Source organism: Haliotis rufescens, unplaced genomic scaffold (assembly GCF_023055435.1).
Source record: "Haliotis rufescens isolate VD_foot unplaced genomic scaffold, xgHalRufe1.0.p SCAF_10, whole genome shotgun sequence".
In the NCBI taxonomy this organism is placed as follows: Eukaryota; Metazoa; Mollusca; class Gastropoda; order Lepetellida; family Haliotidae; genus Haliotis; species Haliotis rufescens.
The window spans coordinates 18,340,186-18,365,416 of record NW_025963780.1 but is presented as its reverse complement, the minus strand read 5'-3'; the positions used below and the strand labels follow the sequence as shown (position 1 = coordinate 18,365,416).

General features: G+C 41.1%; 3 protein-coding genes across 3 annotated transcripts in view; all 3 read right to left on the bottom strand.

The window, feature by feature from the left end:
- Positions 1–668: 668 nt before the first annotated feature.
- Positions 669–3,255, bottom strand: LOC124110708 (N66 matrix protein-like). The gene is made up of 2 exons (XM_046470047.2): positions 3,159–3,255; positions 669–1,804 (listed from the first exon to the last, which is right to left on the bottom strand). The coding sequence occupies exons 1-2, from the start codon at positions 3,223–3,225 to the stop codon at positions 1,167–1,169; spliced, it is 705 nt and encodes a 234-aa protein (XP_046326003.2). The 5' UTR covers positions 3,226–3,255; the 3' UTR covers positions 669–1,166.
- Positions 3,256–5,259: 2,004 nt separating this feature from the next.
- On the bottom strand, positions 5,260–14,836 carry LOC124110730 (tubulin alpha chain, testis-specific-like). The gene is made up of 3 exons (XM_046470095.2): positions 14,685–14,836; positions 7,581–7,803; positions 5,260–6,758 (listed from the first exon to the last, which is right to left on the bottom strand). The coding sequence occupies exons 1-3, from the start codon at positions 14,685–14,687 to the stop codon at positions 5,629–5,631; spliced, it is 1,356 nt and encodes a 451-aa protein (XP_046326051.1). The 5' UTR covers positions 14,688–14,836; the 3' UTR covers positions 5,260–5,628.
- A 4,960-nt stretch (positions 14,837–19,796) lies between these two features.
- LOC124110702 (integrin beta-PS-like) overlaps positions 19,797–25,231 on the bottom strand; it is a 42,234-nt gene continuing 36,799 nt past the window's right edge. The window contains exons 22-23 of the mRNA XM_048387694.1: positions 25,056–25,222; positions 19,797–24,799 (exon numbers count right to left, since the gene is read on the bottom strand). Of these exons, the coding sequence (XP_048243651.1) occupies positions 24,704–24,799; positions 25,056–25,222 (263 nt within the window). The 3' untranslated portion in view covers positions 19,797–24,703. The remainder of the gene's footprint in view (positions 24,800–25,055; positions 25,223–25,231) is intronic.

Below are 25,231 nucleotides of genomic sequence, written 5' to 3'. Positions count from 1 at the left end.
ACTAATACAATCATGTTTGTTTGCATTTTACACCTGTTACACTGAAACAGCATTAAAGCAACGGCAAACGTTAACACGCATTTCACAGCGGAGTGCAGGTGATATGTTCATGATAGATCTACTTTCCAGCCGAATGGCCGGCGGAGTAACACACAGTTGCGGCCTGGGTGGTTCAGGATGGCTGTAACTGGCGACACAGATACCAGCTGTCGTCACTTCAAGGCCAGCCGGACCGCAACTTTGTGTCATTCCGTCCGTGACATGTAATCAATCAAGTCACGAAGCCTGCACACCCAATCCTAGACTAACATCTAGTCTCTGAAATGAACATATCGTACAGAAAAAAACAGTTGTTCAGTTATCTTAATAAAAATATAATAAAAGGGAGCCTAGTGACTCTCTCCAGATACTCGAGTAATCTAGACTTGCCAAACATTATAGACTTGCATGGGCTGAATTTGATATATATTTGTATCAGGGTCTGTAAGACAGACTAACTCAATCCAAATCAGTCGCCTCCAAGGAAATGCAAGAGAGCGGGGACCAGTTCTAACCCTGGCCCCAACAGGGTGGTTTAACGATTAGCTTACAATACACAGGCGCATGTGTATTCGTGGTTTGAATTATCAATGTGGCTAGGAGTTTCAAACAACTATTTAACCAATTGTTATGCATTTATTCCATGACATAATTGATCTCTTAAATTCATTGTACAAAAATGTATTTCAGAAATATATAATTTCTTAATATGATTTTTAAAACAAAAGGGTAAATAGTATACAAAAATGTAAAAACGTGGCCAGTTATGAGTTTTTCCATTCCATTCCATATACGTTTATAACGAACACGCTTATAACGAACTGACGGATATAACGAACTTGTTTGGACCCGGCCATTTGCTGTATATTCGCTGTATATATGCTTATAACGAACTAAAATTAGTGGTCAATTTGATTTCGTTATAACCGTAGTTTACTGGAATCGAATGGAGATACTAATAACTGGCCACGTTTTTACATTATGTATACTATTTACCTTTTGGTATGCAGAGCCTTTCAATGTATATGGGCCCAGGAGTTAAGTTTCTGATCTGCTAAAAATCTAAAATGTCATTGTTTCTTGAGTATGCTGTCTGTCGCACTTTTGTTGAGAACCAATCAGTTTGGCTAAGCTGGGGCAACCGGCTTTTTCTCCTCCCCTTCTGCCCCGCTCATTGCCATGACATTGGCGGCGATAAACTTGCCGACATTACCGCAGACCGTCATCTCGCAAACAGTTTGCATGTTGGTCAAATCTCCATTCATGCCGTTGTTGGGGTTGTAGCCGCCGTTCATGCCGTTATTGGGGTTGTAGCCGCCGTTCATGCCATTGTTTGGGTTGAAACCGCCGTTCATGCCGTTGTTGGGGTTTAAAGCACCGTTCATGCCGTTGTTGGGGTTGTAGCCGCCGTTTATTCCATTGTTGGGGTTTAAACCACCGTTCATGCCGTTGTTGGGGTTGTAGCCGCCGTTTATTCCATTGTTGGGGTTTAAACCGCCGTTCATGCCGTTGTTGGGGTTGTAGCCGCCGTTTATTCCATTGTTGGGGTTTAAACCACCGTTCATGCCGTTGTTGGGGTTGTAGCCGCCGTTCATGCCGTTGTTGGGGTTGAAACCGCCGTTCATGCCGTTGTTGGGGTTATAGCCGCCGTTCATGCCATTGTTGGGGTTGTAGCCGCCGTTCATGCCGCCTTGGGTCATCATCAGTCTCTGCACACACTCATTGACGGCGTACTGGGAACATGCCTGGCGCCTTGTCAAATGTTCTGCAAAGGAGACGAACCGTGTTCACACTAAACTTACGTTAATGGATATAAGAGTATAGCAATGGTAGTCTGAGATGGAAGAGTGTTGAACGTAGATGAACACATCCACTTCTCAACCCCAGATAAATATGAGTGAGTGAGATAGTTTGATTTTACTTTTAGCAATATTCCAGCAATATCACGGCGGGGAGACAAATATGAACAATCTCTAACTGACCAGCCCCTTGTCGTGATTTCCTGAACCTCCGCAGTGTCCATTCTCACTGAAATCAGATCCTTCATTCCGACACGACACGTCTCTGTGAAGCACTGAGGATAGTCTGTCTTACAGACCCTGATACAAATATATATCAAATACAGCCCATGCAAGTCTATAATGTTTGGCAAGTCTAGATTACTGCAGTATCAGGCTGAATATTATATTTTTATTAAGATAACTGAACAACTGTTTTTTTTCTGTACGATATGTTCATTTCAAAGACTAGATGTGAGTCTACACTGAGGATGCCATCATAGAAGGTGGCGCCAGGTGGACTCGGAGCTAACTTTGGCCGCCCAATGAAAATGCAGGATGCGTGGGTTCTTCAGCCAATCAAATGTCGACTTTCAAGGACGATTCAGCCACATTTCTTAACCACCTCTATTCTGAAACTTCCTCTCCACAAACGAAACACAAACATACCCTCATTAGTACACCCCTCTGGGTGAAGATGCCATGGCGCTCAGAAACGGTAGGATGTATACACTACTCACAACAATAAAATAGTCGGGCTTTACTTTCATAACGTAACATCTCGATTATATTCGTTTTCGAGACACGCACATCAGATATGCTTGTCAAAATGCTTCACTCACTTGTACCAAGAAATTAGAATGTTCACCTGACGAGATCTTTGAAGGTGACTCAGATCTTCACGCAGAAAGGAATCATATCGATATGATGTTAATGAGATTGGGTCGTGTAGATAGTTGAATGAGCGGTAGAAAGAAAATCAATATTAAGAAAAATGTTTTATCCCACAACTACGTACGTATACACAATTTACTATACCAATGAACTGACGTATGAATTTACCCACTTAATTAACGGCTCGGAGTCAATATACTGTGTCTGAGTGGGGTATTCATGTTAAACTGCGGCATGGTATTTCAGTGAGCTAGCACTATAAATCGGCATCAGTCCGGACCAGTACAAGCAGCCACTCAAACACACACACGTACATGCACGTTGCTATATACGTGCAATAATCTTGGACGCGACGTTAAACCCCATTTCACCTCACCTTCACCTCAAAACAGAACGAAGATGTAATACCCTGGATAACCGATGCTCCTGACACTGGATGGTACTTACTGCGGGAGTCTGTGGGCAGGGCTGCTGCAGCAGCGGCTAGGATGAGGACAGTGAGTGGAGAGTTCATGGTAGCCGGTCACATCCTCACGGAGTCCCCCGGCGCTTTATATAGTGCGCACCTCCCGGGATTGTGCAGGGTGGCGCGTCGATTTTATCTGACGTATTGTGAAGGTTGTAATAGCAATACGAATGTATCTTGTCATCTTCTTGTCACCTAGTTAGTGACCTGCTCGGTGATATCAGATCACACGTCACCGACTGTCATACCCATCATTCAAATGTCTTTGATCATTGTGACAAAGAGCGCCATATATTGCCACTATATTTCATGATTCTTAACAGATTTTGTTAACGTTCAAGAGACTCTCGATTTTCTTTTCTGCGCAATCTCATTATATCTAATATTTTAATGACACTGCTTTTGTAAGGCAACAGATGTTGGCTGGGAGTGATGGACAGACTGACCTATACTAGGTGTCACGTGGTTAACTCATCCAACAGAAGCAAATCACTTCCACAGGCGAGGGTTTAACGTCGCCTTAAAGATTCTCGCACTTACGTAGCGACGTGCACGCACATGTGTGAATGCTTTGCTGCTTCTACCAGTCCGAGCTATAGTCGGTTTTGTTGTACCAGCTCACCGAGATACCACGGATACCAGACACAGTAGTCTGACTACGAGCGGACCAGATGCTCGTTCCACAAAGCGATCTTAGCACTGCGACTGTCGTAAGTCAGAGTTAAGTTATGGGAGTAACGATCGTCTTAGCAGTAAGCTCGCTTTCGTGAACGGGACCCAGTTCTTGTTTTGTCTGATGGATTTCCAAGAATTTGCCATACCTAATTTTGAGCTTTTGAACTATTAGACTGTGACAGAGTTAGAAACTATCGCCGGAGTCTCGTCATCTTACAGACTTGTGATTCATTCCATTCAAGAATTGACCATGTATTGAGTTTACTTTGCCCAACCAACCACAAGGGCGGATCCAGCATTTTTGAAAGCATGGGAGGGGTCCAAAATATCATCATCCCCTCTGTTAATTTTGTACTGCATACAACATACTGCATTTTGTAATCAAAGGTGTGCGTGCGAGTGCGAGTGTGAGTGTGTGTGTGCGTGTGTGCGTGCGAGCGCGTGTGTGTATGAGTGACGCGACTCCCTTCATGATGATTGAAGTAAGCGCTGAAGTGAGCTGAAATATTGCGTAAGACAGTATACACTCAGTCGTTACTCTATCCAAAGTCTTCAATCAAGAACGCAACATTTGTTGTTTGTTTTACACTTTATTTCCTGCTGTTAATGGTGTAGCATTGAGCATTGAATGTACTGGTGGTGGAACGCAACAACCAACACATAATGGTGGACGATTATAGTGTTCCAAGTAAAATATAACAACAACAAATACACTAGAGATTCTATGGGTTATTGCATAGATATCCTCAGTACTTAAAATGCTCTGTCACTGTTTGTGATAAAGGAAGACGGCAACGAGATATAGCTAACAATGTATATGTGTTAATACCTTTCTAGTGATGCGTATACTAGTTGTTGCAGATTTCGGGTAGCACTAGCAGAATCCCAGATGTTATAATCAATAAAGGACTCGGGGGAAGTAGTGGCGTAGCAAGAAAACGTACAACTTCCCGAGGCAAGAGAGTTAACTGACTATAAAAGTCCAGTGTCCACTGGTCTTTTAAAGTCAGTTAACTCTCTTGCCTCAGGAAGATGGGAAACGTACAACTATATGGATAACAACTTCCGGTTTATTGCATATGGCGACGTTTCGATGGAGATTCTTACGTTATCAAGCTGGAGTGACTACAACCAAGTGATGAGAGGTATATATGCATGATGTGATGCTTTGTCTATGCATAGTCTCATCAAAATGGCGTCACGAACTAGACACCCGGTTCGTAAACAACATGGATTTCATCGTGCAGATTTGCAAAGCATGTGTACCGCCAACTGCTTTGACAGATAGTTTGCAAATCTGCTTATGTTTTTAATCAAGGTGCTCAAGTGATCTGATGCACTTCGCGGGATAAGACCCCTTTTATTACAATATAGATCTTGATGTCTATCAGATCGTCTTGACTGGGCGACGCCCTTTTTTGAAGCAAATACAAGTGATATGAGAGGTGGAATCTGATTAGTCAATAGGTGGGACATAGAAGGGACATAACTCGTAATAGCCACTGGTGGCAATACGATCGAGCATGGAAATTCCAGCGTAGTTCGGCAAGGGTGGGAATTGGACTTTTATAGTTAGTTAACGCCCTTGCCTCGGAAAGGTGCGGTCGCTATATGCAATAAACCAGAAGTTGTTATCCATACAGTTGTACGTTTTCTCACCAACGGCTAGAATGCCAATCAAACAGTTAAACAGTTGTGGTGTAGCTTCAGTGAATGGTAGGAGAACAGGTACCCAACAACGTCCATTCTAGCACAGCAGAGATGCTACAACAAGTTCTAATATTCTTCCTCTCCCTCTCCTTCCTCAACTTCTACCGAATCTACCCCAACCTCCTCGTAGTCTTTCTCCAGGGCTGCCAAGTCCTCACGGGCCTCGGAGAACTCTCCCTCCTCCATACCCTCACCCACGTACCAGTGGACGAAGGCACGCTTGGCGTACATCAGATCAAACTTGTGGTCAAGACGAGCCCAGGCCTCGGCGATAGCTGTGGTGTTGCTCAACATACAGACGGCTCTCTGGACCTTGGCCAGGTCACCCCCTGGGACAGCTGTTGGTGGTTGGTAGTTGATGCCGACCTTGAAACCAGTGGGACACCAGTCGACGAACTGGATGGACCTCTTGGTCTTGATGGTGGCGATGGCAGCGTTGACGTCCTTTGGGACGACATCACCGCGGAAGAGCATGCAGCATGCCATGTATTTCCCGTGACGGGGGTCGCATTTGACCATCTGGTTCGCAGGTTCAAAACAGGAATTGGTTATCTCAGCTACAGAGAGCTGTTCATGATAAGCCTTTTCAGCTGATACGACCGGTGCGTATGTTACCAGGGGGAAGTGGATGCGAGGGTAAGGAACAAGATTGGTCTGAAATTCTGTCAGATCCACGTTCAAGGCGCCATCAAACCTGAGGGATGCTGTTATGGAACTTACGACTTGGCCGATAAGACGGTTGAGGTTTGTGTACGTTGGACGCTCAATGTCCAGATTCCGTCTGCAGATGTCGTAGATGGCCTCATTGTCGACCATGAAGGCGCAGTCGGAGTGTTCCAGGGTGGTGTGGGTAGTCAAGATGGCGTTGTAGGGCTCCACGACGGCGGTAGACACCTGAGGGGCGGGGTAGATCGAAAACTCAAGCTTGGATTTCTTGCCGTAGTCGACGCTGAGACGCTCCATCAACAGAGAGGTGAAGCCGGAGCCAGTGCCGCCACCGAAGCTGTGGAAGATGAGGAAGCCCTGGAGTCCAGTGCACTGGTCAGACAACTTTCGTATGCGGTCAAGGACGAGGTCGACGATTTCCTTGCCGATGGTGTAGTGGCCACGGGCGTAGTTGTTGGCGGCGTCCTCCTTGCCGGTGATCAGCTGCTCGGGGTGGAACAGCTGGCGGTAGATGCCTTGACGGATCTCATCTGAGGAGACAATCATTGGAGTTGTATTACATGTGACTTCTCATGCTCATGGTTAGCTATTGGGTCAATGAAGACATTTTCTAATAGAAAATAGACAATTCATAAGCTAAGATAATTACACCCTGTCTAAACGAGCACCCCTATAATCCGTTTCTTTTTATTGTTCATAGAGAAACCGTTGTATTATTTGTAAGCTATCACGATACATGTTCATACTTTTTTCCCAATTCCTATGGCAATCGTTGTGTAATTTGTCATATATCAAAGTAAACCCTGTCTAAGCCAAACACCTGCACAATCCGCTTGTTTTCCTTGTTCCTAGAGAAACCTTTGTATAACTATCTATCACGAAAAGTGTACCCTGTCTAAACACCTCCATAAACCTGTATCCTTAACCTAGCAATATTCCAGCTATGTGACGGCGGTCTGTAAATAATTGAGTCTGGACCAGACAATTCAGTGATTGACATCTCGAACATCGATACACGAAATTGGGACACGATGACATGCATCATCCAAGTCATCGAGTCTGAGGACCCGTTCTCGTTTGTCGCATCTTACGACAAGCATAGACGCCTCTTATGACAAACATAGGTTACCGAAGACTTATTTAAACCCGGATCTTCACGGGTCTATTGTTCTGACCATGATCCATAAGGGGTAAAGGTATAATTATTCAGTGCATTCATATTTCTATGGAATCCTAGTAGGGACATTGTTTTTGTAAGGGCGACAACGCCACAGGGTCACAGGGTTCATATAGACACAGTGAAACAACGGGACTTTGGTCTTTGCGTTTTCGTTTCGTTGCCGCTGCCTCACCTACGACTGTGGGTTCAAGGTCGACGAAGACGGCCCTGGGCACGTGTTTCCCTGCTCCAGTCTCGCTGAAGAAGGTGTTGAAGGAGTCGTCCGCACACCCGATAGCTTTGTCTGAGGGCATGATCCCATCTGGTTGAATGCCATGTTCCAGGCAGTAGAGTTCCCAGCATGCATTGCCGATCTGGACACCAGCCTGGCCCACGTGGATAGAGATACACTCGCGCTGAAATCGAGATACAATGAGTTACAACAAATTCAGTGCATTAATGAAGCGCCTGACAATCAACGCGGAAAGATGCCTGGACACAATACTAGTACCCTACTCAGTCTGAACTTGAATTTAATTCCCAGCTCCCTGTGTAAGTTCCTAGGTGGGAGAAGGTTTACCTCCTCGTCCTACCGGGTACCCATTTACTACTCGGTGAACAGCAGCATATTTCACTTGCTTAGTGAGACACCACAAGTAACACCAAGCTGGCCGAACATGGTCATCCATCCACCTACTCTCCGCGCTGACCTGACACGGTTAATTTAAAACGTCAACGTTAGCGAATAACCAGTCTCCATGGTCAGACGAAACAGATTCTATTGGGAAAATAGCGGTGAATATTATATGAATGGATCACTTAAAATCAGGGATGACACCAGGTGTTCGCGAAATGGGTAAGCATATCCTGGATCAACGAAGTGAAGCCAACAGATTTTAACGTTATGATGAAGAACATGTAGAGCAGCGTCAATTATTATAAATACTGATGACAAAAAACTGACACAAATGCCTCTAGATTTGAACAAATTATGATGTAATCAACAGGAGACACTAGCCAAAATTCATCTTACTCAGTCTGTCATTTTCACAGAAGATGAATAAAATAAGAGCCTGGTAAAACACAGAGGCCCCCAAAAGAGACCCTAATACGGAACACATGTATTGAGCCTCACTGAAACAATATATATATATAAAATGTTATTACATTTGAACAAAAACGGCTGAGTAATGGACACATATAGGTTTTTCAATATGGCTGCTGTGGCGAAATTGGGATCAGCTTGGTTGGTCCAGTTCTTCCCGTGACGATGTTGACTAGCGAAGCCGCAGTCGACCGAAAAGCAGGCCACGGCGTAAATTCGTTTGACTTTCAATCAGACGAGCCAAATGTCATCCCAAATTAATACAGTCGGTACACCTTCCGGCCAAAACTCTCAGTAATCAGCGACTGTTTAAATAGTGAAAGGTCTTGATATATTTGAATAGAAAAGTATACCACTGACACTAAAAATATACTTTAATATGTACATTGACATGAATGCAAAAACTGTTAATTAAATTATACAAATACAATGTGCCTACTAATTGGATTTTACGCCACGCGGCCTCTAAATCTGAAATATAGAATCTTGGTATAATTCTAGATAAACGCTACACAAACTGTGAGACGATGATATGATAAATTCAACTACACAAGAAATGGTCGATGCGAACCTTTTATTGATTCGTATTCATATATATCCGCACAATTGCGCTCTGACATTTCGGCAAGCCTCGCGTTCTTCCGCCTTCGTTTTCATATGAGTCATCACCGATATCAACTATGTGGAGATTTGCTTTGGCTTGTTAAAATAATGTTCCAGTTTCCCTTGATCGGCAGGTCCCTTATTTTCAAATAGATGATGTTTAAGAAATGTCAGGAAACGTTTTCATCTCAATTTCAATGATGTGAGCATCTGATACTCTTAAAAAAAGAAACGCATAGGTGATAATGATATGCATTTATGAAGGACAACAGCACATGGTAATCATAGATATAGTGCCTTTGGCACCAGGTTTATAATGGCATTGTTGGAATCATTAAAACGCAGCAATAACGAATTGCAAACCCCAAATGTAACAATTCAGAAAAGTAACACAACGTCATAAATAGTTGGGGTTCTCGGTCGCGTCAAGTGATCCGTACACTCAGGGGGGATGAGGAGCCAGCCGGGCAGTACTCCTAAGACCTTGTCCTTTGTCACTTTCCGTGTATTGTCTTCATATCTGACACACGTCCACTGTCATTACCCTGTGTCACTTATGTCATTATCTCTTACTTCTGTCATTAGTGTAGAAATATCTTACTTCTGTCATTAGTGTAGCAATATCTTACTTCTGTCATTAGTGTAGTCATATCTTACTTCTGTCATTGGTGTAGCAATATCTTACCTCTGTCGTTAGTGTAGTTATATCTTACCTCTGTCGTTAGTGTAGTTATATCTTACTTCTGTCATTAGTGTAGTTATATCTTACTTCTGTCATTAGTGTAGTTATATCTTACTTCTGTCATTAGTGTAGTTATGTCTTACCTCTGTCGTTAGTGTAGTTATATGTTACCTCTGTCATTAGAGTAGTAACATCTTACATTCTGTCATTAGTGTAGTTATATCTTACTTCTGTCATTAGAGTATTAATATATTACTTCTGTCATTAGTGTAGTTATATCTTACTTCTGTCATAAGTGTAGTAATATCTTACTTCTGTCATTTGTGTAGTAATATCTCACTTCTGTCATTAGTGCAGTTATATCTTACCTCTGTCATTAGTGTAGTTATATCTTACTTCTGTCATTAGTGTAATTATATCTGACTTCTGTCATTAGTGTAGTTTTCAGTAATATCTTACTTCTATCATTAGAGTAGTAATATTTTACTTATGTCATTAGAGTAGTAATATCTTACTTCTGTCATTAGTGTAGTTATATCTTACTTCTGTCATAAGTGTAGTAATATCTTACTTCTGTCATTTGTGTAGTAATATCTCACTTCTGTCATTAGTGCAGTTATATCTTACCTCTGTCATTAGTGTAGTTGTATCTTACCTCTGTCATTAGTGTAGTAATCTCTGACCTCCGTCATAAGTGTAGTTATATTTTACTTCTGTCTTTAGTGTAGTAATCTCTTACCTCTGTCATTAGTGTAGTTATATCTTACTTCTGTCATTAGTGTAGTAATATCTTACCTCTGTCATTAGTGTAGTTATATCTTACTTCTGTCATTAGTGTAGTTATCTCTTACCTCTGTCATTAGAGTAGTAATATCTTACTTCTGTCATTAGAGTAGTTATATCTTACTTCTGTCATTAGTGTAGTTATCTCTTACCTCTGTCATTAGAGTAGTAATATCTTACTTCTATCATTGGAGTTGTAATATCTTACTTCTGTCATTAGTGTAGTCATATCTTACTTCTGTCATTGGTGTAGTAATATCTGACTTCAGTCATTAGTGAAGTAATATCTTACCTCTGTCGTTAGTGCAGTAATATCTTACTTCTGTCATTAGAGTAGTAATATCTTACTTCTGTCATTAGAGTAGTAATATCTTACTTCTGTCATTAGTGTAGTCATATCTTACTTCTGTCATTGGTGTAGTATTATCTTACTTCAGTCATTAGTGTAGTAATATCTTACCTCTGTCGTTAGTGTAGTGATATCTTACATTCTGTCATTAGTGTAGTGATATCTTACATTCTGTCATTAGTGTAGTAACATCTTACATTCTGTCATTAGAGTAGTTATATTTTACTTCTGTCATTAGTGTAGGAATATCTTACTTCTGTCATTAGAATAGTAATATCTTACTTCTGTAATTAGAGTAGTAATATCTTATTTCTGTCATTAGTGTAGTAATATGTTACTTCTGTCATTAGTGTAGTAATATGTTACTTCTGTCATTAGTGTAGTTATATCTTACTTCTGTCATTAGTGTAGTCATATCTTACTTCTGTCATTAGTGTAGAAATAATTTACCTCTGTCATTAGTGTAGTACCATCTTACGTTCTGTCCTTAGTGTAGTTATATCTTACTTCTGTCATTAGTGTAGTTATATCTTACCTCTGTCATTAGTGTAGTAATATCTTACTTCTGTCATTAGTGTAGTTATATCTTACTTCTGTCATTAGTGTACTTATAGCTTACTTCTGTCATTAGAGTAGTAATATCTTACTTCTGTCATTAGTGTAGTTATATCTTACTTCTGTCATTAGTGTAGTTATCTCTTACCTCTGTCGTTAGTGTAGTTATATCTTACCTCTGTCATTAGTGTAGTAATCTCTGACCTCTGTCATAAGTGTAGTTATATTTTACTTCTGTCTTTAGTGTAGTAATCTCTTACCTCTGTCATTAGTGTAGTTATATCTTACTTCTGTCATTAGTGTAGTAATATCTTACCTCTGTCATTAGTGTAGTTATATCTTACTTCTGTCATTAGTGTAGTTATCTCTTACCTCTGTCATTAGAGTAGTAATATCTTACTTCTGTCATTAGAATAGTTATATCTTACTTCTGTCATTAGTGTAGTTATCTCTTACCTCTGTCATTAGAGTAGTAATATCTTACTTCTATCATTGGAGTAGTAATATCTTACTTCTGTCATTAGTGTAGTCATATCTTACTTCTGTCATTGGTGTAGTAATATCTGACTTCAGTCATTAGTGAAGTAATATCTTACCTCTGTCGTTAGTGCAGTAATATCTTACTTCTGTCATTAGAGTAGTAATATCTTACTTCTGTCATTAGAGTAGTAATATCTTACTTCTGTCATTAGTGTAGTCATATCTTACTTCTGTCATTGGTGTAGTATTATCTTACTTCAGTCATTAGTGTAGTAATATCTTACCTCTGTCGTTAGTGTAGTGATATCTTACATTCTGTCATTAGTGTAGTAATATCTTATCTCTGTCATTAGTGTAGTAACATCTTACATTCTGTCATTAGAGTAGTTATATTTTACTTCTGTCATTAGTGTAGGAATATCTTACTTCTGTCATTAGAATAGTAATATCTTACTTCTGTCATTAGAGTAGTAATATCTTATTTCTGTCATTAGTGTAGTAATATGTTACTTCTGTCATTAGTGTAGTTATATCTTACTTCTGTCATTAGTGTAGTCATATCTTACTTCTGTCATTAGTGTAGAAATAATTTACCTCTGTCATTAGTGTAGTACCATCTTACGTTCTGTCCTTAGTGTAGTTATATCTTACTTCTGTCATTAGTGTAGTTATATCTTACTTCTGTCATTAGTGTAGTTATCTCTTACCTCTGTCATTAGAGTAGTAATATCTTACTTCTGTCATTAGAATAGTTATATCTTACTTCTGTCATTAGTGTAGTTATCTCTTACCTCTGTCATTAGAGTAGTAATATCTTACTTCTATCATTGGAGTAGTAATATCTTACTTCTGTCATTAGTGTAGTCATATCTTACTTCTGTCATTGGTGTAGTAATATCTGACTTCAGTCATTAGTGAAGTAATATCTTACCTCTGTCGTTAGTGCAGTAATATCTTACTTCTGTCATTAGAGTAGTAATATCTTACTTCTGTCATTAGAGTAGTAATATCTTACTTCTGTCATTAGTGTAGTCATATCTTACTTCTGTCATTGGTGTAGTATTATCTTACTTCAGTCATTAGTGTAGTAATATCTTACCTCTGTCGTTAGTGTAGTGATATCTTACATTCTGTCATTAGTGTAGTAATATCTTATCTCTGTCATTAGTGTAGTAACATCTTACATTCTGTCATTAGAGTAGTTATATCTTACTTCTGTCATTAGTGTAGGAATATCTTACTTCTTTCATTAGAATAGTAATATCATACTTCTGTCATTAGAGTAGTAATATCTTATTTCTGTCATTAGTGTAGTAATATGTTACTTCTGTCATTAGTGTAGTTATATCTTACTTCTGTCATTAGTGTAGTCATATCTTACTTCTGTCATTAGTGTAGAAATAATTTACCTCTGTCATTAGTGTAGTACCATCTTACGTTCTGTCCTTAGTGTAGTTATATCTTACTTCTGTCATTAGTGTAGTTATATCTTACCTCTGTCATTAGTGTAGTAATATCTTACTTCTGTCATTAGTGTAGTTATATCTTACTTCTGTCATTAGTGTACTTATAGCTTACTTCTGACATTAGAGTAGTAATATCTTACTTCTGTCATTAGTGTAGTTATATCTTACTTCTGTCCTTAGTGTAGTTATATCTTACTTCTGTCATTAGTGTAGTCATCTCTTACTTCTATCATTAGTGTAATTATATCTTACTTCTGTCATTAGTGTAGTTACATCTTACCTCTGTCGTTAGTGTAGTTATATCTTACCTCTGTCATTAGTGTAGTAATATCTTACTTCTGTCATTAGAGTAGTAATATCTTACTTCTGTCATTAGAGTAGTAATATCTTACTTCTGTCATTAGTGTAGTCATATCTTACTTCTGTCATTAGTGTAGTAACATCTTACTTCTGTCATTACTATATAATGTCTGTCACTTCCGTCGTTAGTGTACGTTGTAGCTCACTTAATGACTGTATGTTATTTCTCACTTCTGTTGTTTGTGTACGTTATATAATACTTCTGTCGTCATTGTACATTATATCTTGTTTCTGTTGTTGGTCTACAACCCGTGTGACACTGAAGCCGATGAACATGACATAACACTACTGCGTACATTATGTATCACTCTATGATGTCTCTGTGACAGGTTGGTTATCCTTGATAACATGATGTTAGCAGTGTAAAGGTGACTCATATTTAATTTATGAGACATGATGATTATTGAGCATTTAATTAGACATATCGGCTCTAAGTGTTTGAAAAGGTGTAGAAGGTGTGTGTGGGGGTTGTGTGTGGGGTTGTGGGTGAGGTTAGGGGATCAACGAGTCTAGGGGGCCTGGTTAATCCGACTACACTGCTGACACAAGACAGTGGTATGACAGTCTAGACCGATGGCCTGACCAGAAGATAGATAAAGGCGGAATCTACGTCATCATGCATATATCAGTGGAAGCGAAATGGTGCCATTCAGTCATCAGATATCGCTTTATAAGCATCGGCCTTCAAATCTATCTGATAAGGCGTTAATACGGGAACACTCCCATCACCCTTTACCAAGGTGATATAAATCAACCAATTACTTTTGTCGGAGGCATCTAATGGCGGATGTATCTCTTGTTACTGGAGAGAGAGCGGCGTAACCCGTGTTATGCGTCTCGGTTCCAGCAGTCGCAGGGAACTTCCCAAAATATCCCATACATTATAAACTCGAACATAACGCAATTGAACTTACCATCGTGAAGTAACGGCAGTGCTATGTATGTGATTCCTGCTCACACAGACGGAGTCGGAGTCTGAAGTGAGAGAGTGATACCGAGGACTTGGAGTCGGTGTATTTATACCCGCTGCGGACACATGATGTGCCCTGTACGCAAGCATTGGTTGGCGCCATGGTAACCAAATCAATTCCTTTTCGTCATAATGCTGTGGAATTCCGCTATTTTGGCTGCAGTGTGGTTACAGCGTGGCAGTACATCACGTGTAGACACATGTTGACTTGTGGGTGTAGCGCTGGGTTCTTGTTCGTGCATAGCTATATAGCAAATGCGGAGTCACTTTAGGCACACTGGGAATAGGATCGTGGGGTTGCCTTGTGGTCAAAGCGCTCGCTCGCCATGCCCGGGTTCGACTCTGTCTTCTGGTATCTCACTATTTCTACAATATTTGAAAAGGTCACTCACTCACTCACTCACTCACTCACTCACCAACTCACTCACTCACTCACTCACTCACTTTGGAATATCTCCGTTTAATTCTAAAATAGATCTCTAAATCAGTCTACATGATAAACCTAACTTGCATATTTTGTTAGCATTAGAACATATATTTTTATCATTAATGCAGAAAATTAAGATTTAACCATCTAAAAAAGGAAATCAGCTTTATAAGTTTACAGACGTTATTGTTAATAAGTGTTGGTAAAATCAACACCCCAGTGTCTTCATAATTCCCTAGCATGGTGCATCATTTCCGATACAAGGTTCACTCTGATTATATGAGCCTGTGTTTGTGAGCCAGATGTTAACTCGGGTTTTTTACCAAATGATATGAGACCTACATAACTTTGTGCGTTACCACACCCTATAAATGCAAACCCAACTGACTCACGCATTCTGTGAACCTGAAAACTGACATACTCTGTTATTAGTGTAATGTTAATGAGTGATTGAGTTGGGTTTAGCACCGCTTTGAACGGTATTCTATATATCACGTCATTGGGTAATGGTACCTGCTGTAGATCTATACGACGGTGGAATATATGTTTTATATAAAACCAAAACCATTCTAAAAAGCGCAAGCAAGCTCAAACAGCATCAGGGCGAAATGTATTTTTGAGGAGAAACAGGCATTGTGTAATGAACTATTTCATTGACTATATGTTAGTCTTACGTCAAATAAGAGGATTTTGAATGACCTGAATCCAACGTGCTAGGACTGCCAGTTGGTCGGGCCAGGTCCCCCTTTAACATGTTACACAAAGCAGGAATCAATAAAGCTCACACAGAGGCTGTGGGGATGTTCCCCATCACGTCTCCAGCACGGCAGCACCATGCCACTTTGACCTTCCCCATGTGGTAAGTGTTTGTCTGGTCGATATCATGTCCAAACCGGCATGTACAGCTAGCTGCCCTTCCCAACCATGGATGCGACAAAGAGAAAGCTTGCGCCATACACCACATTTAAGATGCGTGACATGGATAATCTGCACACGTTTAGGATACATTCTTCTAAACACGTCAAGTGACTGACTTCAATACCTGTTTGTATCCTTCTTAACACGTCAAGTGACTGATATCAATACCTGTTTATATCCTTCTTAACTGTGTGTTCCCCTTCAAGTGACTGATATCAATACCAGTTTACATCCTTCTTCACTGTGTGTTCCCCTTCAAGTGACTGATATCAATACCAGTTTACATCCTTCTTCACTGTGTGTTCCCCTTCACTTGGCTGATATCAATACCAGTTTACATCCTTCTTAACTGTGATTGACATCAATACCAGTTTACATCCTTCTTAGCTGTGTGTTCCCCTTCAAGTGACTGATATCAATACCAGTTTACATCATCCTTAACTGTGATTGACATCAATACCAGTTTACATCCTTCTAAACTGTGTGTTACCCTTCAAGTGACTGATATCAATACCAGTTTATATCCTTCTTAACTGTGATTGACATCAATACCAGTTTCCGTCCTTCTTCACTGTGATTGACATCAATACCAGTTTACATCCTTCTTAACTGTGTGTTCCCCTTCAAGTGACTGATATCAATACCAGTTTACATCCTTCTTCACTGTGTGTTCCCCTTCACTTGGCTGATATCAATACCAGTTTACATCCTTCTTAACTGTGATTGACATCAATACCAGTTTACATCCTTCTTAGCTGTGTGTTCCCCTTCAAGTGACTGATATCAATACCAGTTTACATCATCCTTAACTGTGATTGACATCAATACCAGTTTACATCCTTCTAAACTGTGTGTTACCCTTCAAGTGACTGATATCAATACCAGTTTATATCCTTCTTAACTGTGATTGACATCAATACCAGTTTCCGTCCTTCTTCACTGTGATTGACATCAATACCAGTTTACATCCTTCTTCACTGTGTGTTCCCCTTCAATTGGCTGATATCAATACCAGTTTACATCCTTCTTAACCGTGTGTTCCCCTTCAATTGGCTGATATCAATACCAGTTTACATCCTTCTTAGCTGTGTGTTCCCCTTCAATTGGCTGATATCAATACCAGTTTACATCCTTCTTAACCGTGTGTTCCCCTTCAATTGGCTGATATCAATACCAGTTTACATCCTTCTTAGCTGTGTGTTCCCCTTCAATTGGCTGATATCAATACCAGTTTACATCCTTCTTAACTGTGTGTTTCCCTTCAATTGGCTGATATCAATACCAGTTTACATCCTTCTTAACTGTGTTTCCCTTCAATTGGCTGATATCAATACCAGTTTACATCCTTCTTAACTGTGTTTCCCTCCAATTGGCTAATATAAATACTAGTTTACATCCTTCTTAGCTGTGTGTTCCCCTTCAATTGGCTGATATCAATACCAGTTTACATCCTTCTTAACTGTGTGTTCCCCTTCAATTGGCTGATATCAATACCAGTTTACATCCTTCTTAACTGTGTTTCCCTTCAATTGGCTGATATCAATACCAGTTTACATCCTTCTTCACTGTGTGTTTCCCTTCAATTGGCTGATATCAATACCAGTTTACATCCTTCTTAACTGTGTTTCCCTTCAATTGGCTGATATCAATACCAGTTTACATCCTTCTTAACTGTGTTTCCCTCCAATTGGCTAATATAAATACTAGTTTACATCCTTCTTAGCTGTGTGTTCCCCTTCAATTGGCTGATATCAATACCAGTTTACATCCTTCTTAACTGTGTGTTCCCCTTCAATTGGCTGATATCAATACCAGTTTACATCCTTCTTAACTGTGATTGATATCAATACCAGTTTACATCCTTCTTAACTGTGTGTTTCCCTTCAATTGGCTGATATCAATACCAGTTTACATCCTTCTTAACTGTGTGTTCCCCTTCAATTGGCTGATATCAATACCAGTTTACATCCTTCTTAACTGTGTTTCCCTTCAATTGGCTGATATCAATACCAGTTTACATCCTTCTTAGCTGTGTGTTCCCCTTCAATTGGCTGATATCAATACCAGTTTACATCCTTCTTCACTGTGTGTTCCCCTTCAATTGGCTGATATCAATACCAGTTTACATCCTTCTTAGCTGTTCCCATTCAATTGGCTGATATCAATACCAGTTTACATCCTTCTTCACTGTGTGTTCCCCTTCAATTGGCTGATATCAATACCAGTTTACATCCTTCTTAACTGTGATTGACATCAATACCAGTTGACATCCTTCTTAGCTGTGTGTTCCCCTTCAATTGGCTGATATCAGTACCAGTTTACATCCTTCTTAACTGTGTTTCCCTTCAATTGGCTGATATAAATACTAGTTTACATCCTTCTTAGCTGTGTGTTCCCCTTCAATTGGCTGATATCAATACCAGTTTACATCCTTCTTAACTGTGTGTTCCCCTTCAATTGGCTGATATCAATACCAGTTTACATCCTTCTTAACTGTGTTTCCCTTCAATTGGCTGATATCAATACCAGTTTACATCCTTCTTCACTGTGTGTTCCCCTTCAATTGGCTGATATCAATACCAGTTTACATCCTTCTTCACTGTGTGTTCCCCTTCAATTGGCTGATATCAATACCAGTTTACATCCTTCTTCACTGTGTGTTCCCCTTCAATTGGCTGATATCAATACCAGTTTACATCCTTCTTCACTGTGTGTTCCCCTTCAATTGGCTGATATCAATACCAGTTTACATCCTTCTTCACTGTGTGTTCCCCTTCAATTGGCTGATATCAATACCAGTTTACATCCTTCTTCACTGTGTGTTCCCCTTCAATTGGCTGATATCAATACCAGTTTACATCCTTCTTCACTGTGTGTTCCCCTTCAATTGGCTGATATCAATACCAGTTTACATCCTTCTTCACTGTGTGTTCCCCTTCAATTGGCTGATATCAATACCAGTTTACATCCTTCTTCACTGTGTGTTCCCCTTCAATTGGCTGATATCAATACCAGTTTACATCCTTCTTCACTGTGTGTTCCCCTTCAATTGGCTGATATCAATACCAGTTTACATCCTTCTTCACTGTGTGTTCCCCTTCAATTGGCTGATATCAATACCAGTTTACATCCTTCTTAACTGTGATTGACATCAATACCAGTTGACATCCTTCTTAGCTGTGTGTTCCCCTTCAATTGGCTGATATCAATACCAGTTTACATCCTTCTTAGCCGTGTTCCCTGTCAATTGACTGACTTCCACCTCTCGTATTACTTGCATTTGTTTCAAACAAAATGGCTGCCCCCAGTCAAGACGATCTGATCGATAATCAAGATCAATATTCTGATAAAACGGGGCTTACATCGCCAAATGCATCAAATCACGTGAGCACCTTGATTAAAAACTTAAAAAGATTTGGAAAATATCTGTTGACAACGAGGTGGCGGTGCACATGCTGTGAAAATCCCACAATCGACCGAAATCTGCATGACACTTTACGAACCGGATTTCGATTTCGGTGCGCGATTTTGATTGGACTATGCATAGACTCATTAGTCCAGCCAAAATGTAACTCCATAATACCAGCCTAGTTCGGCAAGGGCGGAAACTGTACTTTTATAATCAGTTGCCTCGGGAAGATGGTGATTGACATGCTAGTTTCGTCATTCTTCCTGTCCGTGGTCCACATACAGAATACACAAAACAAAGTATTGTGTAAAAGCTGCCTTTAATGGTATAAACATATGTTGATATACAGTATGTAAAACAATTCAGTATTGATGCGTATATCTGCAGTTATGGACAGGCAGCACAAACCCACGACTGTAAATGCATGTAATTAATCTTCCATCCTGCTTTGGTGGCTGTAGGAAAACCATCTGGGATCGATGATCGCAAACACAAGTTTAAATTATTGTCAGTGCATCTATAGTAGATCATCAACAATATGGTTTCATCATAACTCTATATTTACTGTCACCAGACTCGTATCTTAAAATCCGCACAATCGTAACAATCTCAAGTCAATATTAAAGCTGGTTTTGAAACGGCCCAAACCAGGCAGTGCTAATATATTGTTCGAAATAACCAGGCACGATGATGAGCAACATTTATAACAACTGTTCACAACCTATGTGTTTCAACACAGACTTTGGGGGTGATAAAGGGTTCACATGAACGGAGTCTGGTCACAAATACTCGTCCTATGAAAACTATATATAAATGAAATCTAATATTTAATATATGCATAACTGGTAGGTCAACTCGGGTCTCTGGCCACATTTACTAATGTCTTTTCACGGGTGGACACTTTTCTGTTCAGGGAAACTTAAAACGATGGGGTCATATAAAGTTTAAAGTTGATACGCTGGTGAGATCAGGTATGGTCCACGAAACCATAGACGAACCCATGACAGATCGAATTGCGTCATCTTGGCTGTCCATGTTCCCTTTAATTTCAAGGCCGGTAGAAGATCATTTTGCCACATATCTATCACCAAAACAATTATTGTTGGCTGCAAAAATTAATTTCATTTCATTAAATGTCGTGAAGAAAAAGTTACCATTCCTGCCCCCACACCTCATCCCTTGTGTATCCTGCCGTGATATAGCTCCCATTGCGGCGTATAACAACACTAACACACCCACATGTAAACACTAGGACCTTTTACACAGGATATATGATATATGATATTATGCATACATTATGTGATATTATGCTTACACAAGCTCTAACCTAGCGTTGTTCCTAATTTGGATTGTGGATCTAAAAAAAGCACCATTAACTAAGGACTGGCAGGTTCCTTCTGCGGCACCATGTAGACAGTGGAATCCGGCAGTGTAGAGCAGCTTCAAGTAATATCATTAAAATCAGATCTAGTTCTTGCTTCCGGCAAACAGAGAGCTGATGACGCCCAATTATTGGTCACTTCAGTACGACCAAGCGCGAACTTTGACAGACTAATGAAATGACTGACAAGAAGTCCACATTAGCGAATCAGAAAGCTGCTTCTCGAGCCATACTAGACTATGGCGACTCCATTTCAGACTACGCTTGAAAACTATTTTGACACTATTCAAAATCTGAAAACTGAACTAAAGAACTTTCTCTAATGTTTATTATATCGTCAAGATTGCGTGGCAGTACTTCGCACGGGACGTTCAAATGCTTATCCAATTGGAGCGAGAGAAAGACGATGATTTTGGCGGAATAAGCCGTACAGGCCGTGATTGTCGTTCGGAATACCCAGTGGTAACCTTTTTGAGGTTGCATGATAAGAAAACACATTCCGACTGTCACTTTCCTGATCTGGTAGGCGACGATCCGATTGGTCGGATGACACGTAATTGAATGTTGAATCTTTGTTAAGCGGTAGCGAGAACCACGGACCAATGTCACCGGGTGCACAGGTCCGTACGAGAACTAAGATCTGATTTTTATGGGATTTAGCTTCATGTGAAATATGCAGTCATATCCTGCTGGACAATACTGACTTGGTTTAAATATATATTCAGATATACGGTTGTTGTATTGATGGAATTATATATTCTTTTCTGCGATATTTAAATTTTCTGAACCGAACAGACATGCGTTGTGGTAATACCTTAAAGTTGTGACGTCACTACATGGCGAACTGACAAGAAGGATATGATGATATTTGGTACTGTAACTGGCACAAGATGATCGCGTGACGAGTACAGTAAGTGCCACAAGGTGACCACGTGACAAGTACAGTAAATTGCGCATGGTGACAAGTGCAGTACGTGACGAGTACATTAAGTATCACAAGACTGTCATTATGTGTTCTTACTGGCACACATGGCCCTGTGTCTACCACAGAGGTCCAACTTACAGACATGGCCCTGTGTCTACCACAGAGGCCCGACTTACAGATATGGCCCTGTGTCTACAACAGAGACCCCACTTACAGACATGGCCCCGTGTCTACCACAGAGGCCCAACTTACAGACATGGCCCTGTGTCTACCACAGAGGCCCAACTTACAGACATGGCCCTATGTCTACCACAGAGGCCCAACTTACAGACATGACCCTGTGTCTACAACAGAGGCCCAACTTACAGACATGACCCTGTGTCTACCACAGAGGCCCACTTACAGACATGGCCCGGTGTCTACCACAGAGACCCTCTTACACACATGATCCTGTGTCTACCACAGAGGCCCAACTTACAGACATGACCCTGTGTCTACCAGAAAGGCCCAACTTACACACATGGCCCTGTGTCTACCACAGAGTCCCACTTACGCACATGGCCCTGTGTCTACCACAGAGGCCCAACTTACAGACATGGCCCTATGTCTTACACACATGATCCTGTGTCTACCACAGAGGCCCAACTTACAGACATGGCCCTGTGTCTACCACAGAGGCCCAACTTACACACATGGCCCCGTGTCTACCACAGAGGCCCACTTACAGACATGGCCCCGTGTCTACCACAGAGGCCCAACTTACAGACATGACCCTGTGTCTACCACAGAGGCCCACTTACAGACATGGCCCTGTGTCTACCACAGAGGCCCAACTTACAGACATGACCCTGTGTCTACCACAGAGGCCCACTTACACACACGTCCCTGTGTCTACCACAGAGGCCCACTTACAGACATGGCCCTATGTCTACCACAGAGTCCCACTTACACACATGGCCCTGTGTCTACCACAGAGGCCCAACTTACAGACATGACCCTGTGTCTACCACAGAGGCCCACTTACAGACATGGGCGCACACACTATGACGAACAAAGGGTGAATCTGAACAGACAAATAAACATTGGTGTGAATGTCACATGCGGTGAAAGAGCTACTTTGGCAAAGTGTCAGTACAACGTAATGTCCTACACTATCTGCACGCTCCCGAGTGTGGAGCATGTATCACAGACAATACAGGATCGTTACACGGACAGACTCAAACACATGCAAGTATATGCACATCTTGATCCTTAGTCATTCAACATGCAGACTATGGTTACTAGGTTACATTATAACAAATCAGAGGGGAATGTTTTGAATTCAGGATTTGGGGTACATTTGGAATATGGTGTCAGTATGTGAGTGTCAACTGTGTGGGTTGATATGGGTTTTGTTGTGTTGTGTTGTGAGAGTTTGTTGTGTGGTTTGGTTGAGGTTAAGTTGTATTGTGAAATTATGTGTTGTGTTGATCGGTAGTTGAGGGGCGCTAGATCGATTCGGGGTCCCTAATACATCAAGCTTGTCACAAGAGCCAACATAAATAAGGAATGGGTGGTAAAGCTTGGTGACTTGGCTGATTGATTGCTTGTCATTGTACTCCGACCACGCTCTCACCAAATGGTGGGTCTGGTAGTGACTCGATTACATTCTGACCACCTTGATATAGCTAAAATATTGCTGTCTGTGGCGTTGAAAAACATTCACCCACTAACGTGTGCTGTGTTGTATGTGAGGAGTTGTATTGTGTGTTATGTGAGGTTATGTTATGTGGCATATAAGGGGCTTTCTTGTGAAGTATGTAAGGGACTCTGTTGTCTGGCATGAAAGGGGCTTTGTGTGTAGTATGTAAGGGGCTCTATAGTGCGGCATGTAAGGGGCTTTGTTTTTGTAGTATGTAATGGGATATATTATCTGGCATGTAAGGGGCTTTGTGTGTAGTATGTAAGGGGCTCTATAGTGCGGCATGTAAGGGGCTTTGTTTTTGTAGTATGTAATGGGATATATTATCTGGCATGTAAGGGGCTTTGTGTGTAGTATGTAAGGGGCTCTATAGTGCGGCATGTAAGGGGCTTTGTTTTTGTAGTATGTAATGGGATATATTATCTGGCATGTAAGGGGCTTTGTGTGTAGTATGTAAGGGGCTCGATTGCATGGCATGTAAGGGGCTCTATTGTGTGGCATGTAAGGGGCTCGATTGCATGGCATGTAAGGGGCTCTATTGTGTGGCATGTAAGGGGCTCCATTTTGTGGCATGTAATGGGCTTTCGTGTGTAGAATGTAAGGGGCCCTACTGTGTGGCTAGTAAGGGGCTCTATTGTGTGGCATATAAGGGGCTCTATTTTGTGGCATGTAATGGGCTTTCTTGTGTAGAATATAAGGGGCCCTATTGTGTGGTATGTAAGGGGTTTTATTGTGTAGTATGTAAGAGGCCCTATTGTGTGGTTTGTGTGATCATATTTTGGAATATTTCAAGGGTTGTATTACGTGGTGCGTTAGAGTTTGTGCGTGTAATGAAGACGGGCTTGTAACGTTTTAGTGAAATAATGTCTTCAAAGAAGGTGCCCGAGACAAAGTCGAGTGTGGTGATACATCGGGGGTAGTTGCGGGGGCATAGAGTCCATTTGTTGACCGCTCATCTCGGACTTCTGAATTATGTGAAATAACTTTCGGGAGAAAACAACTGGTCCCTCTAGATTGTCACTCTTCTCGGACTAATGGCCATGTTTGTCCCTCCACATGAAGGACGTGATTGCCATTGCCCCCCGTTTCGTACATTCTTCCCCAGGATGTGTAGCACCTTCCCCTCAACACCAACAACTACTTCGCTGCTGACGGCACAACATTGCCAAGGCGTGTTTGTTCTGAGCTGTTAACATATTGTTTTCTCGGCTCCAATGGTCCTTTAATTTTGTTCAAGGAGCGTTTCCTTTTCTTTGAGTGCTTTGTATGTGGGGTTCTGGTACGTTGACTTAGGGTCCCGGTAAATAGGATTACTCTCCTGGAAAGACAAATCAGAAATACAATATTAAACCATGACAGAACAGAAACATATCCTCTATTATCAACTTATTATGAGACTATTCGTGTCATAAATGCAGCGTAACCATTCAGTTGCAGCGTGTGTGGGTGGGGTAGGGTAGGGTGGGGTAGGGTGGGGTAGGGTTGAGAGGGAGGAGTAGGGTAGTGTGGGGGTAGTGGATGTCCTTATATCTTGGGATGCTAACCGATTATTTCACATTATTCACAACACTTACAGATTCCCATTTAGCTTTCTTTGACACTTTGAGGAACTCGGCGTATTCCTTGGCTTCTCTCCTCCTTTTGATGAAGAGGATGAGGAGGATGATAAGGATGCCTATGAAGAGGATGGCGAAAGGGATGCCCAGGGCGATGGCCATGACCGGTACCTCCTCGGGACACTCTGGAGGAT

Excerpts from the sequence above, each read along its gene's own strand:
- LOC124110730 (XM_046470095.2), bottom strand. Across the intron at positions 6,759-7,580 it reads CCTTGAACCCACAGTCGTAG|ATGAGATCCGTCAAGGCATC; the intron begins GTGAGGCAGCGG and ends TTGTCTCCTCAG.
- LOC124110708 (XM_046470047.2), bottom strand. The coding sequence starts at position 3,225 with ATGAACTCTCCACTCACTGTCCTCATCCTAGCCGCTGCTGCAGCAGCC. Across the intron at positions 1,805-3,158 it reads CCTGCCCACAGACTCCCGCA|AACATTTGACAAGGCGCCAG; the intron begins GTAAGTACCATC and ends TCTCCTTTGCAG.